At 45.0% G+C, this 15988-nt stretch overlaps 1 protein-coding gene across 40 annotated transcripts in view; it reads left to right on the top strand.

The window, feature by feature from the left end:
- The window catches only part of Tsbp1 (testis expressed basic protein 1), a 74949-nt gene that overhangs the window by 35587 nt on the left and 23374 nt on the right, over positions 1 to 15988 (top strand). For 16 of the 40 annotated variants that reach the window (XM_059281359.1, XM_059281351.1, XM_059281341.1 and 13 more), the window contains 5 exons: positions 1625 to 1645; positions 3358 to 3378; positions 11843 to 11863; positions 14336 to 14371; positions 14870 to 14890. In XM_059281359.1, coding sequence (XP_059137342.1) covers positions 1625 to 1645; positions 3358 to 3378; positions 11843 to 11863; positions 14336 to 14371; positions 14870 to 14890 — 120 coding nt within the window. The remainder of the gene's footprint in view (positions 1 to 1624; positions 1646 to 3357; positions 3379 to 11842; positions 11864 to 14335; positions 14372 to 14869; positions 14891 to 15988) is intronic. The other 24 variants (XM_059281366.1, XM_059281358.1, XM_059281355.1 and 21 more) reach the window with 4 other exon arrangements.

Below are 15988 nucleotides of genomic sequence, written 5' to 3'. Positions count from 1 at the left end.
CCCCAGAAGCTTTCTACAAACTCCCCACATTTCTTGGTTCACTATAAGCAGACACCCCGATACTCAGCCAAAGAACGGAAAGTAAATGGAAGTTCCTTGTGACTTATTAAGATGGCATGTTCCCTCAAATAACCCCGATTCCCAAGCTGGAAATGGGCTGTAGTAGAAGGCCATTGGGAGCAGGGTGCAGGGCGATGGCTGTGAGGAAAGACAGGCTGGCTCACAGGTACCACAGATGAACAAACAGAAGCTGACTGGGAGCACTGAACTTGCTTGTGGGTACACAGCTCTAAAGGGACTGAACTCACATTCTGAACCATGGGTTTTCACTCCTAGTCAGGGCCAGTCCAGTGACCCTGGGACTCTGGGACATGACTACTTATTTCTGTCCACAGTGAGTTTTCAAAAGGAAAAGTTGATTTCAAGGAATTTATAAAATTGTGCTTACATTTTAAATATCACTTCAGTTTTTAAATGTGGCTTGAAAACCATAAGTTGTGGCAATCTAACTCTGAAAATGATAGTACTTGCCACTGATGGGCCACACATCATTCCATGACTAAGGCTATTCACACTGACCCTTCCAAGCTGCCCTTACATCCTCTGTTGACTTTTATAACTGTCTGAGTCAGGGTGTCTATTGCTGTGAAGAGACACCATGACCACGGCAACTCTTATAAGGAAAGCATTTATTGAGGTGGCTCCCTTACGGTTTCAGAGGTTCAGTCCATTATCATCATAGGAAAGAACATGGTGCATGCAGGTAGGCAGTAGTGAGAGACTTGCAGGCAGCAGGAAGTTGACTAAGACACTGTGTGGTGTCCTGAGTATAGGAAACCTCAAAGCCCACCCCCACAGTGACTCACTTCCTCCAACAAGGACTACCCACTCCAACAAAGCCACACCTCCTAATAGTGTCAGGAAGTCAGGACAGGAACTCACACAGAGCAGGATCCTGGAGGCAGGAGCTGAAGCAGAGGGCTTGGAGGCTGCTGCTTACGGGATTGCTCCTCATGGCTTGCTCAGCCTGATTTCTTATAGACCCCAAGGACCACCAGCCCAGGGTTTGCACCACCCACAATGGGTGGGCCCTTCCCATCAATCACTAATTAAAAGTCTTACAGCTAGACCTTATGGAATCATTTCTCAATTGAGGTTCTATTCGTTCAGGTCACTCCAGCTTGTGTCAAGTTGACACAGAGCAGCCAGCACAGTGAACACCAGGCAGTCCCTGGATAATTTCCCTCTGCTTCACCAGCTCTTTCTTTGGCTGAATTCACTCTCTCATTTACCTGTGTCACTGATCTTTGGACAAAATGGTTGTATTTTCCACATCTCTTAGTTTTATTTTGTTCCTTTTTCAAGGTGTCTGATCTTTACTCTTGTGGATTCTAGTCCTTCTCTCTCCTTCCAGTGTTCCTCAGGAAACACACCACAGTCTGGGGCATGCCTGGAGGGTGGTGCAGAGACACCCTCTCACCACACTGCCTCACACCAATGGCAGAGAAGGGGGGATGTGTTTCCTGTCCTCTTTCCTACAGCCTTGCTCTAAGACAACATCCACAGACTCTGAGTTCTCTCAGACCTGTGAAGAACTCACTGTGGTTTTCTTTTTTCCTTTCAGCAATATGCCAATCCACTCCTGGTAAGTTGCTCAGCTTTCCTTCATTCTTGACAATAGTCAGCCCCATGGACATCACATGGCCTCTTTTCTGAACTGCCCCAGAAGCTTTCTACAAACTCCCCACATTTCTTGGTTCACTATAAGCAGACACCCTGATACTCAGCCAAAGAACGGAAAGTAAATGGAAGTTCCTTGTGACTTATTAAGATGGCATGTTCCCTCAAATAACCCCGATTCCCAAGCTGGAAATGGGCTGTAGTAGAAGGCCATTGGGAGCAGGGTGCAGGGCGATGGCTGTGAGGAAAGACAGGCTGGCTCACAGGTACCACAGATGAACAAACAGAAGCTGACTGGGAGCACTGAACTTGCTTGTGGGTACACAGCTCTAAAGGGACTGAACTCACATTCTGAACCATGGGTTTTCACTCCTAGTCAGGGCTAGTCCAGGGACCCTGGGACTCTGGGACATGACTACTTATTTCTGTCCACAGTGAGTTTTCAAAAGGAAAAGTTGATTTCAAGGAATTTACAAAATCGTGCTTACATTTTAAATATCTCTTCAGTTTTTAAATGTGGCTTGAAAACCGTAAGTTGTGGCAATCTATCTCTGAAAATGATAGTACTTGCCACTGATGGGCCACACATCATTCCATGAGTAAGACTATTCACATTGACCCTTCCAAGCTGCCCTTACATCCTCTGTTGACTTTTATAACTGTCTGAGTCAGGGTGTCTATTGCTGTGAAGAGACATCATGACCACGGCAACTCTTGTAAGAAAAACATTCACTGAGATGGCTCCCTTACAGTGTCAGAGGTTCAGTCCATGATCATCATGGCAAAGAACATGGTGCATTCAGGTAGACAGTAGCTGAGAGACTTGCAGGCAGCAGGAAGTTGATTAAGACACTGTGTGGTGTCCTGAGTATAGGAAACCTCAAAGCCCATCCCCACAGTGACTCACTTCCTCCAACAAGGACTACCCACTCCAACAAAGCCACACTTCCTAATAGTGTCAGGAAGTCAGGACAGGAACTCACACAGAGCAGGACCCTGGAGGCAGGAGCTAAAGCAGAGGCCATGGAGGCTGCTGCTCACTGGATTGCTCCTCATGGCTTGCTCTTCATGGCTTGCTCAACCTGTTTTCTTATAGAACCCAAGGACCACCAGCCCAGGGTTGGCTACACCAAAATGGGTGGGCCCTTCCCATCAATCACTAATTAAATGCCTTACAGCTGGACCTTAGGGAATCATTTCTCAATTGAGGTTCTATTCCTTCAGGGAACTCCAGCTTGTGTCAAGTTGACACAGAGCAGCCAGCACAGTGAACACCAGGCAGTCCCTGGATAATTCCCCTCTGCTTCACCAGCTCTTTCTTTGGCTGAATTCACTCTCTCATTTACCTGTGTCACTGATCTTTGGATAAAATGGTTGTATTTTCCACATCTCTTAGTTTTATTTTGTTCTTTCTCAAGGTGTCTAATCTTTACTCTTGTGGATTCTAGTCCTTCTCTCTCCTTCCAGTGTTCCTCAGGAAACACACCACAGTCTGGGGCATGCCTGGAGGGTGGTGCAGAGACACCCTCTCACCACACTGCCTCACACCAATGGCAGAGAAGGGGGGATGTGTTTCCTGTCCTCTTTCCTACAGCCTTGCTCTAAGGCAACATCCACAGACTCTGAGTTCTCTCAGACCTGTGAAGGACTCACTCTGGTTTTCTTTTTCCCTTTCAGCCCTAACCATATCCAATCCTGGTAAGTTGCTTAGCTTTTCTTCTCCCTTACAACTGTCAGCCCCACACACATCACAAGGCCACTTCCCTGAACGGCCCCAGAAGCTTTCCACAAACATCCCACATTTCTTGGTTCACTATAAGCAGACACCCCAATACTCAGCCAAAAAATAGAAAGTAAATGGAAGTTCCTTGTGGCTTACTAAGGGCCATGCTCCCACAAATCACACAGATTCCCTAATCTGTAGAACAAGGACCTTATTAATAAGGAGAACGGGATGAGGGGGTTCAATGAGAATAAGGCATGCAGCAAGAGAGAAATGATGTCACATGCTGTGAGGGACTGCAACGCTCTGTATAAGTGACAGTGCCCACTTCCCATACATGTCCCCTAGTCTTGCTGGCAACAATGGAGCAGATGACACTGTGTGGTGTCCTGAGCCAGGCCCTGGCTGCAACTGCATTGGTTGGAAGTGGATTCTCTCCAGGTTAATAAACACACACACAGACTTGGACACACATTTTTTGAGCCTAATGTCATCAGCCCTTTGCTTGCATTTATTTTCAGGAGAACAAACCACCAGGTCCCAACTCTTTAGCACTCTCACTCTTTGCTGGGTCACAGAGCTGGGAACTGTTGTTCTCTCCCTGCCAGGTTTCTGTCCTTCCTTATCCACCACTGAGCGTTTTAAAGATTAATGAGTTCTTAGGAAAGTGATAGACAAAGAGGTTAACAAAGGCATGGAGAATTGAAGAGGTGTTGGTTGGCAAAAGTTTTGTGTGCTTGAACGAACCTATGCCATCTTTGCCATCTTTCTTACACTTAGTAACAGGCAGGAAGTGGGCTGTAGTGGAAGACCATTGGGAGCAGGGTGCAGGGCGATGGCTGTGAGGAAAGACAGGCTGGCTTACAGATACCACAGATGAACAAAAGCTTACAGGGAGCACTGAACTTGCTTGTGGGTACACAGCTCTAAAGGGGCTGAACTCACATTCTGAACCATGGGTTTTCACTCCTAGTCAGGGCTAGTCCAGGGACCCCGGGACTCTGGGACATGACTGCTTATTTCTGTCCACAGTGAGTTTTCAAAAGGAAAAGTTGATTTCAAGGAATTTACAAAATCGTGCTTACATTTTAAAATATCACTTCAGTTTTTAAATGTGGCTTGAAAACCATAAGTTGTGGCAATCTAACTCTGAAAATGATAGTACTTGCCACTGATGGGCCACACATCATTCCATGACTAAGGCTATTCACATTGACCCTTCCAAGCTGCCCTTACATCCTCTGTTGATTTTATAACTGTCTGAGTCAGGGTGTCTATTGCTGTGAAGAGACACCATGACCACGGCAACTCTTATAAGGAAAGCATTTATTGAGGTGGCTCCCTTACGGTTTCAGAGGTTCAGTCCATTATCATCATAGGAAAGAACATGGTGCATGCAGGTAGGCAGTAGTGAGAGACTTGCAGGCAGCAGGAAGTTGACTAAGACACTGTGTGGTGTCCTGAGTATAGGAAACCACAAAGCCCACCCCCACAGTGACTCACTTCCTCCAACAAGGACTACCCACTCCAACAAAGCCACACCTCCTAATAGTGCTGTTCCCCATGATGTTATGGATGTTCCTGGAGTTTTCTCCAAGTCTGCCTGGCCCACGGTCAGGACAAATCTCTCTCACCTGCCAGTCCTGCAGCCTCTTAGACCCAACCAAGTAAACACACAGAGACTTATATTGCTTACAAACTGTATGGCCGCAGCAGGCTTCTTGTTATCTAGTTCTTATATCTTAAATTAACCCATTTCTATTAGTCTATACCTTGCCACGTGGCTCATGGCTTATTTGTACCTTACATCTCATTTTTCATTGCAGCAGTTGGCAGCGTCTCTCTGCCTCAGCCTTCCACTTCCCAGAATTCTCCTCTCCTTGTCCCGCCTATACTTCCTGTGTGGCTACTAGCCAATCAGTGTTTTATTTATTAACCAATCAGAGCAATACATTTAACATACAGAACATCCCACAGCATTTCTCCTTTTCTTTTTTTCAAAAAGGAAGGTTTTAACTTTTACATAGTAAATTACATATAACAAAACGGTTATTAAGCAAGAATTACAGTTACAATATCTAGTCGATTTTTTTGGCAAAATTAAAGAAAATATTCTATCTATCCTATATTTGTGAGTCTAAGATTTCATATCTAACTTATCTTTTATCATAACTAAGGAAAATTGTAACTTTCTAGTCTTCAACTACATCAAAGACCTCAGAAGGATAATTACCTGAGAAACGGGAGAAGGACACAAGAAACTTTCTGGAGTCTTGGGAGAGTAGACAGACAGCTGGATACCTGGACAGTCATCCAAAGTTCTCTTGTAAAGTTGGGGCATCTGTCTTCAGCCCACAGGCCTAGAGTCTCTCAGTCACTTCTCTCAGTGTCCTGTAGAATGTCTGGCAGTTTCCTCTGCGAAGCAGGAACCTGAAGGACCATTTTGCCAAGCCAAGTTCAGTGGATCACCTTCCTATGGGTCCTGCATGTCCAGTCAATCAAGCAGTCCAGGCAAGAACAATTTCTTGCCCAACTGGCTATTTTTTTTACCAAGAAGAAGATAAACTCCATATGGAGTGTCTTTGATGCCCATCCTCCTCTCTGAAGTAAATCAGTGATGTCAGGAGCAGACATGTCTCATTGTCCAGAAAGTCTAAATTTTAAAAACATTTTAAATGCCATATTCTGTAGATCTTTGAAGTATTTGAAGTTTACCTATGTATCTGAAATATATCTATATATACCTAGAAAACTTAACATGACTATAAGTTTGACTATCATAGAAGACTAATTGATCCATTACAATTTAAATGAGTTGTATAAACATAGTATCTTAAACAAAAGTAAAAATCCACATACAGTATAACAAAATTAACTTTAAATTTGTATCAATAAACTAAAATCCATAGCAATTTAAAACATTTTTAAGCAAGTTGCTCTTTAAAAGTAGGTTCAATAATCTACTCTTTCATCCTATCATATCTATATCATATACCCTCTTTTTCTTTAGAAAGAGATTGCATTTATAATCAACCTGTTTTAAATAAAAATGTTGGTTTTCCTCTGTCCCACACCAGAGGGCTCTTCTGATATAGGACACAAGAATCTCTTAATCTTTTTTTTTTTTTTTTTTTTCAATATGTTTGGGTTTAGAGAAGGAGTGAGCCAATTCCATCTCCAAAGCCAGCTTGGTATATTTGGGAATTTGGGCATAGCTTCTCTTACTGCTTCCTGCTGGAGTGGGGTGCTGTATCTTATGGGGACACAAAGAAAATTTTAGGATTATGGAGTAGTTCGTGAGGGTGTATCATCTGAGCCAGTTGCCTTGAAACCATTGTGGATGTTGGATCATCTGGGCCATAGTGTCATCGGAGACCTTTCAGGTGGTCTTAGCTGGTCAAACCTGATGTATCTTAATCTGGAACAAATCCATAGCCTCTGGCTTTCTGTGGAAACAAAAGCAGAGTCTCCTTTGCAAAGCAGCATATCCTTACATCCAAATTTTGAAGTCAAGGTACCTTTAAAATATACATTTTGGCTTAATTCAACAGCTTTTACAATCAAATGTTTTTCTGTAGTTAAGAATCCCAAAGACAACACAATCCAGATTCTCTGTATAATTTCCATCTTTATATGGCTTATTTTTTATATTAATTTTACTGTCTCTTTAAAGACTTTATTTTTTAAAACTATGTATTTCTTTATATAACCACATATATTCCTTTTTTCTCTCTCTTCCAAGCCTACATACATTTTTACACACATTGTAAATCATTTAAAGTCTTGTTCCATCTGAATCTGTCTTATTGTGAACCTATTGTTTTAAACTGCAGCATTACTAGGGCTAAAATAACAGCTTTGGCTGGTGGCTCCGCCCACCTCAGCTTCCCAACATGGTGGTGGTACATTTTCTGCCAGCTCTGGGAGCCATCAACTCTTAGAAACAGTGGTTCTATGCTTCTATCAAAGGAGCGTGTAGCCCAGAAACCTCTTTTTTTTTTTTAACTAGCAAAAACTATATCCAACAAACAGCATAGTGCACAGCTTGGAGACACCTCTGTGTAACATAGCATAGGTCAAGCCCTCACGCATGCCACGAACCCGCCATAGAGTACCTCAAACCTGCAGGCTGCCGCTAACTTAAGAGAGACAACTAGGAAGCTGGTTTTAGCTCCGTTTTAGAATCTTTTTTCTCAGGTTTTAGGTGGAAACTCTGGCCAATCCTTTGGGCACCATTTGTTGCTGGAAGTTTTCTCCAGTCCTGCCTGGCCCACGGTCAGGACAAATCTCTCTCACCCTCCAGTCCTGCAGCTGCTTAGACCCAATCAAGTAAACACAAAGACTTATATTGCTTACAAACTGTATGGCTGTGGCAGGCTTCTTGTTAGCTATTCTTATATCTTAAATTAATCCATATATATTAGTCTATAAGTTGCCACGTGGCTCGTGACTTACCGGTACCTTACATCTCACTTTTCATTGTGGTGGCTGGCAGCATCTCTCTGCCTCAGCCTTCCACTTCCCAGAATTCTCCTCTCCTTGTCCCGCCTATACTTCCTACTTGGCTACTAGCCAATCAGTGTTTTATTTATTAACCAATCAGAGCAACACATTCAACATACAGAACATTCCACAGCATATGGGGGCTATTACTTTCAAACTACCACAATAATGAAGATAGATTTATTTAGCTTTGCTTCATTTTTATGTAAGTCAGTCATGTAAAGGATAATTTATTTTTTAAAGCAAAAAATAATATTCAAACTGCTGCTCATCTGGCTCTAAGGCAGTTAATGGATCTAGCTAATTTATTTATTAAATCATTCTTTAAAGGATACTTTCTTATAGGAACAACCTAGATCTCATTTAAATATTTGAAATAATAAACTCCGACCTTCAGTGTGTCCCTCCTCCTCTCAGTGGACAAGCTGGCCCCTGAAGCCCTTGCACAGGGAAGCGTTAACGGCACAGTGAGTTGTCACTGCTGTGGCTAACGTGGCACAGGCTGGGTTTTTCAGGACACTGGACCCCCTCCCCCTTACACTGTAGGAACTCAGTGTCTTGTGGATGTACTTCCTACTTCTGAATTGGGCACTGCAAAGTGAGTCAGTGCTGATTTCTAGATTATGCAAATCGTATCGTAATGATGAATTAGCTGAAGTCCAGAGAGTTAGAAACACGGGCAGAAGAAGCAAACGGGAGGATGGATCAAACAGCAGGGGCCGGCCTGTGTCTACACTCATGAGCCGCCTGGGGTTTGCATACGTAAATGATTAATTAGCTCATTCCCCTTCCCTTATGGACATGTCATTTTACAGCTCTGACCACAATAACCATAAATATTCTTGCTTACTTGAAAAGTAGGTGAATTTTCCAAGCTGGTAGGAAAAGAAAAGGTAGGAGAAAATTGGAGAACACTGGACATTGAACATGTAATATTTGAAAGTCACATGTTGTACTAATGTGTCTGATGTGTGAGCAAGCCAGCCTCAGCCCCTGTGTTAGAGTGCAGGTCCTAGCCAAGTAAGACAAAAAATAAACCTGCACACAAATACACTTTGACTTGTTCAGATTGGAGACCAGAACTTCGGAGAGAGTAGATTAGGGCGGCACAGAGGAGGAGCTGAAGACAGGTGTGGAGCAACAGCAAGACATCGGGGCTTTGAACGGAGGCCTGAACTGACACCCGCATAGCAGAACGGGGCAGCAACGAGGACCGTAGGAAGAACAGCCCTCCCCAGAAAAGAGAGCGTCAAGTTCCGGAGATAAAGAGGAGAGTGGCAAGGCAACAGACTGCAAGACCAGCAGCTGAAGGAGAGCGGGATTGGCTGGACCACAGAAAGCCTCTGAGACTAAAGCAGTGAACAGCAATGCTGAACACTGTGGCCTGCGCCTGGGAAGGTTCGGCTGGGGAAGGAGACTATGCTTTGAAAGGCCTCTGCGGCGTGTGAAACAGCTGAGATGCCCAGGCACTGCATGTGGGGAACTCAAGCTCACATTCTCCACAGACCACAGGGGCTTCTAAAGAAGGGACTTGTTTAGGGAGAGCATTCCGGATCAAGGAAGGCATTTCTCTACAGCTGTGGATGTGAAAACTTTAAACAGTCAACGCCCAGTGGGCTACAAAAGGCATGGTGGGTTTAGGGGTCTTTTTTCTTAATTGATGAGTACAAAGTGTACTTATTTATAGTATACAGCATGGCATTTTTGTACATGCATTTATTATACAATGTCTACAGCACAAGAATTAATATATAGTCACATGCTCCAGAGTTAACATTTAAAATAGAGTCTTGGACATGATGGGAAGATGTGTGGAGATGACCAGCCACACTGGTGGAGACTCGTGAACTGTGGACTAGTGGCTATGGAGCCCCCATGAGACTAGGCTAGGCCCTCTGGATATGGGAAACAGCTGTTTAGCTCAAACTGTTTGGGGGACACCCAGGCAGGGGGATTGGGATCCATCCCTAGTGCATGGGCAGGCTTTTGGAAGCCTGGTGACTGTGGTGTGGCACCTTGAGCAGCCTTAGTGCAGCAGGGAGGGGCTTGGACCTGCCTCGGCTCGGCTCGGTGTGCTGGGCTCTGCCAACTCCCCATGGGAGACCTTGATTTGGAGGTTGTAGGGATCAGGGGTGGCTTAGAAGGGAGAGCTGGGGGGTGGGAGAGAGGAGGAGGTGGGATCTGTGGGTGGTATGTAGGGTGAGTAGAAAATTTCTTAATTAAAAAAAAAATTAATGAATAAATAAATAAATAAATAAATAAATAATAAATAAATAAATAAATAAATAAATAAATAAATAAATAAAAAAAATAGGGTCCTCGGAAAGCCGGGTGGTGGTGGCACACACCTTTAATCCCAGCACTCGGGAGGCAGAGGCAGGCAGATCTCTATGAGTTCAACGCCAGCCTGGTCTACAAAGTGAGTTCCAGGAAAGGCGCAAAGCTACACAGAGAAACCCTGTCTTGAGAAACCAAAAAATAAAAATAAAATACAATAGAGTCTCTGCAACTTTTGAATATATATGTTACTAATTGCAATTACAATGCTCTAAAATCCCAGTGCTCATTTCTTGCTGCAAGCCACAGGATATATTATAGATTCGGCTTTATATAATAAGGCTATACCTAGAAAAGTCAAGGAATTTTTCTAGAGGGAAGCCACATATCAGGGAATATTTGGTGTTATACAGCTTTTAAAATATCCACTGTCTTTTGCTATGAATTTCTTGTGCATTCATATACTACTAGGCCTTTACAGCAAACAGTATAAGCTTCTCAGATCTACTGCTGATTCTGAACTAGGTAACAGGCAGAGCCTAGGAGACAGGCAGACTGTAGATACATGGCTTTGTTTCTTGTGCAAATGAAGCTCAGACCATCCCTTTCCTTCAGGACTAGTGGCATTGCAGAGCTATTGACTCAGGACAAAAGGATTTTTTACATAACCAAATGCAGTAAAGACTGGAGCAGAATTCCTGGTCCCGGCAGAATCAGGTAGAGCTTTTGTAGATAGTAGGGATTAGGTCAGATCAGGAGAAGAAGGAAAGATGGAGAACAGATGGAGGATGAGGATGAGTTTGAGACTGTAAGAGCTTAGTTATTACTAGTGCTATGAGAGCACAGATAAAGAAGGGACAGAGAGGAACTGAGTGTCAGAACAGAACTGAAGCTGTGTAGATGGAATTTTGTCTTAAATAAGGGGGATGGACGGAAGAGCACAGTGTACGTAGATTCTTTTTCATCAGATAACCCCATGCCAGCCATAGCATCTCCCCCAGGACACTGGGTTTCTCAGGGCAGGCCCCTAGGAAGATTCTGACCATTTCCCCTGTTTACTGATCATCAAATGACACGGGGCTGCCTATCTGTCAAAAGAAGTTGGTGATGAGACACTGTAGCATTGCAGGGGAAGTCCCCAGTATGAATTCAGGCACCAGGTGTTTTAAGAGCACAAGTTTCAGAGAGCGGGGCTTCAGGGGCATCAGAGTAGGGTGAGACCCACACTGGCCAACAGGCTTAAGACAAACATTACCCTCGGGCAGCGGGTAAATTCCATGAGGATATGGCCCCTGTCACTGTTAACCATAAAGGAAAGTGTAATTGGCTAAATAAAGTACTCAGCTAAAGGGTGTGCATCCCTGAGGCTCAAGAGCTGTGTGGATCTGAGGAGGGCGTGGCCACAGACCACCACCTGACTGTGGTACCCTAGGGAAGGAATCTCAAATCTGTGTGCTGGAGAACTCAGTTCAGATTTGAAAAAATCTGAAGCCAGCACAGTGACCAAGCAGAGAGGGACAGTGCTGTGCCTCCCGGGCTGTGCAGGGCCTCACGCATCCTGGGTGCAGCTCCTGAAAACGGTCTCGGGACATAACGGGGTACAGTGTGCGAACCATGGTCTCTACACTAACTTGATTTTTGTTTTTTACTGTTCTTCAGCTTTATGCCAAGGACCAGGAAGTAAGTTTTTCTTACATTTTCAGTACCTAATGTCATCAGACTCCCACACTAGACAGAGGACTGCTCCCCTTCTTACCTGTGTTCTGATAAGGCAGGGTGACTGGACTTGGAGCTTGTGACTCTGTAGCTTGCCCTCACCGACCATGTTAGCTGCGTCTCTCCAAGGCGGGGACACACCCTTGCCTGCCTAAGCAAACCCGTCTTTGACCACACATCCCTCAGCTCCAGCAGCCCTTTCCCTTCTGTGTCTTTACACTCTCCTCCCTTCAGACCCCCTCCTTAAGCTGTGACACAGGTGAGTCTTCCTCCGACCTCCACCCTGCCTAACCACAGCCCCCCAGGGGAGCCCACATTCTTCCTGCTGGCTGTTGGCTGTGGGGCTTAGGGAAAAGCTATTGCTCGTGTCCTACATAAACTGAGGGTCGTGAGACAGGGCCTGCTCACAAACACTTTTAAATCATGTCTGCATGTTGACTGAAGTCTTCTTGGGATAGGGACTGTTGCCAGGCTGCCTAGCGCTGCGCCCCGCTCCTGCCGGCGTCCTGCTCACTCATAGTTGTGTGAGCACAGGCAGGTGACCCAGTCTGTCCCAACAATGTAAATCAATTACATAAGTAATTACAACAACCAGGGTTTTTTAAAGATTTATTTATTTATTATGTATACAGAAGAGGGTGCCAGATCTCATTACAGATGGTTGTGAGCCACCATGTGGTTGCTGGGAATTGAACTCAGGACCTCTGGAAGAACAGTCAGTGCTCTTAACCTCTGAGTCATCTCTCCAGCCCACAACAACCAATTTTAAGGTTCTCAAAAGTGAGGAAGACAGAGGTGGTAAAGTCTAAATGAGTCTCCCAGGTCAGATTTCAGCAAAATATGTTTTCTAAATAAAGGAAAGATGAAAAGAAGGAAGAAATTTTTTAAGTAAGGAAATCAGGGATAAATTTAAGAAATAAATAATCCCAATTAGAGAGTTTGGGTTTTTCCCCAGACCTATATATGCTTCAGATAATTTTCCACTCTGAAAATTATTCATCTGGATTCATATTAAACCCATTTTCCTAGTGGTAAAATCATTCCATCTTGTCCAAATGTATATCACATTATTTGAAAATGTAGTTCATAACCCTCCCACCCCTAACCCCATCCCCAATGCACCACAGCCTCAGTGCCTTGTAACCAGATGAGTTTATTTATCACAGGTGTCAAATTCAATCCAACCAATTGATACCTATTCTTAAAACAGTGAAAAGGCCTCATTGGCCCTCCCACCTCAGGCCACAGGCCTCTGGAGCTAGCCCCACCACACTGCTGTGGACGGCAATGGGCTTCCTGCCTTCCATCCAGCCTCACAGGAACTCCTGAAGGAGCCACTGCTAAGCCAGTCCATCTGCAGGGGTATTTTGTTTGGTCACCATATTAATTTTAATTATTAAGCTCAAATATTTTTAGATAGATGGACTTTTCAAGTCAGCAACACCCCTATGATGGCTCATCCTGGCAGATCCACAGTCCTGAGACTGTGCGTGTGCACAGAAACTTCAAGTGTGCATTCTTGTGTGTGTGCGTGTGGGTACTTGTGCATGTGCACACATGCATGCCCATGGGTGTGCCTGTACATGTGCCCCTGAAGACACCCAAGGGCACTGATCATCAAGCAGTAGAGTGGTGAGCAGCCTGTCTACCTAGGATGAACACTTAGCACACACTGCAGAACAGATTCTGTTCCCATTTGGAGGAATCTCCACAGAAACTGCCCTGGATCCCAAGTACACTTTCTTTAGGGTTTGGCAGGGCACTTGGGCCTGGTGCTTCCCTGTGTCCACACTGACGGCCCACAGACTCAGTCTTCTCTGTCCCTCTGGGCCTCCACAGTCACTGGCTATTTCTCCCCACTGTGTTCCCAGCAGAATTTCCTCTTTTCCCGTTTGTTTTTATTCTGGATTTTCCCCCCACTGGGGTCTCAAAGCAGTACTAAGACACGAGGAGCACAATTTCCACTCTAAACATGAGGAAGCCAAGCACAGCAGATTGATGTGCCCAGCACCAGAACACTGAAAGTCACAAAGCTGACCCTTGGGTCTGTGACCTCAAGACTCTGCACACACATCTGCAGGAAACAGAGTCACCTGCCTTCTGTGGTCCAAACTGTAAGACCATTCGGTCCTTTCTGTAATGTTTTTGTGAACTTTTAGAGAATTTCATACAGTGTATCTTGACCATATTCACCACCACCTGCTTCTTCCCAGACCCACCCCTCCCCGACCACACCCTCTCTTGAGAAAACTGTCTCTGGAAGTTGTGTTGGTCATCCTGCCCCGACGGTCTTTCCATTCCTTTGTCAGAGATGTTCTCTAAGTACAGGGGTTGTGCTATAAATGTATTAATTGGGGGTAAGCACCTAAAATGCAGATGATTTCTGCATTTTTATCACTTGTGGCTTTCAGTAATGATCTCAATTTCTGTTTACAGACAAAGCAAAAGGCAGCAAGTCCCGAGATAATCTGGGTAAATTTCTCTGATCTGTAATCCCATTCTTGGGTCTTCTGTGCAATGCCTGCTCTGGGGAAACTTGCAAAGGGTGGGAGCAGACACAGACGCAGGAAGCCCTGCTGCTTGCCTCTTCCTGTCTGTTCCTCCTTCAAGACCCTTTGAGTAACGGTCTGGCTGCTTCTGTGCAACACAGTGAACATCCTGCTAACAAAATCTGAGTTCATTCACTTAAAAGTGCAAGAAAAATTGAGGGGCCAGAGGAAGCACTTCATCAAAAATTTGCAGGAAGACGTGGCGAAAAGCAGGAGGGGAAGGCCCTGACCAGGGCAGATGGCTTTAGTGAGAGGGTGGCCTCCGTCACCTAGACAACAAAAGGAAATGCAGACTGGCTTCCTGGCATCCTCCCGTGTGAATCTGGCCCTAGTGAATGCTTGACCTGAAACCCCCCAAAACAAATGTCTGCAAGCTATGCTCCTTCCAAATTTAATTTTATGTTTTTTTTGGTTTTTTTAGCAGGCAACGCAGGACACATCAGTAAGTTCCTCTCTGCGCTTTGATCCTCATTCGCTGTGCCTTGCTTCGCAGAATAATTACAGCATTCAGAGTCCTGGAATCTCTACTTCTTCCTGCAAACACTGTCCTTTCCTTTCCTCCTCCTCTGTCCTTGAGACACTGGACACCCCTTGGAGATGGGATTACAGAACCTAAACCTGCTCAGGAACAGGCACAGCCGAGTGAAAAGTAGGAATGTCCCTCCACTTGAAATTCTAGTGGCACTCACGGGAGAAGGATGACGTGGTCTCCTCCTCAGTAACACGGGAGAAGGCTGACGTGGTCTCCTCGTCAGTAACACGGGAGAAGGCTTCGGTGGCATTCAGTGAATCCCACCTGCAGACGGAGGGTTGCCACACCCACACTGATGTTTGTAGAATGAGTGGAATCTGCCTATGAGCACAAGTCTAGAAGAGGAGCCTACAGACTATTGTGGCTGGTACTCTAACAGCACATCTGTCAGGAGCCAGCAGGATGCAGGGCAAAAGATGTGAGTGATTTAGGAAGGGAATAAAACCCGCATGTGGTTGGCCCGAATTGAGTCAGCTTTCCATCCCTGTGGAGTTTCCGCACAAGAGCAGCTGACAAGTGAACCTCCCTAGGACTCAGTGTGTTAACACATCTGCCCATGATTCCTGAGGCCGATCAGACCTCGAATAGGTTAATTCCGAAGGAAAGAGAAAAAAAGAATGTCAGAGTCGGGGCTCATGAGTCACACCCTGCATAAGGAGGTTATTTTGCAGAGCACAGGAGTCTAGGGTCCTAATCCCTTTACCCACAATCCCTACCTAGAATGTCTTCAGTCTGTCTTATTCCTCTGTGACAAGCCTGGTCTGGTGAACAAGGCCCTAACTCGTCGCAAAGGTAGGAATTCCATGGTCTCCTTGAGAAGACGAGGCCATTGACTCTAGCTGACCAGTCCCAGCTGGGCAGCGAAAAGAAAGACAATGGCCATGTCCACAGCACACTATCCAGGGGAGGGTGCTGACCTCGGCTAGTGCTGCCCACTGAAGTGAAACGTCACTGTTAGTATCTGTTTCCGAGTCTTTCCCAGAAAGATTTTTATGTAAACCATTTTCC

The sequence above is a fragment of the Peromyscus eremicus genome, chromosome 16_21 (genome assembly GCF_949786415.1).
Source record: "Peromyscus eremicus chromosome 16_21, PerEre_H2_v1, whole genome shotgun sequence".
NCBI classification, from domain to species: Eukaryota; Metazoa; Chordata; class Mammalia; order Rodentia; family Cricetidae; genus Peromyscus; species Peromyscus eremicus.
The sequence above is the reverse complement of the archived record's forward strand: the minus strand, read 5'-3'. Positions and strand labels throughout refer to the sequence as shown.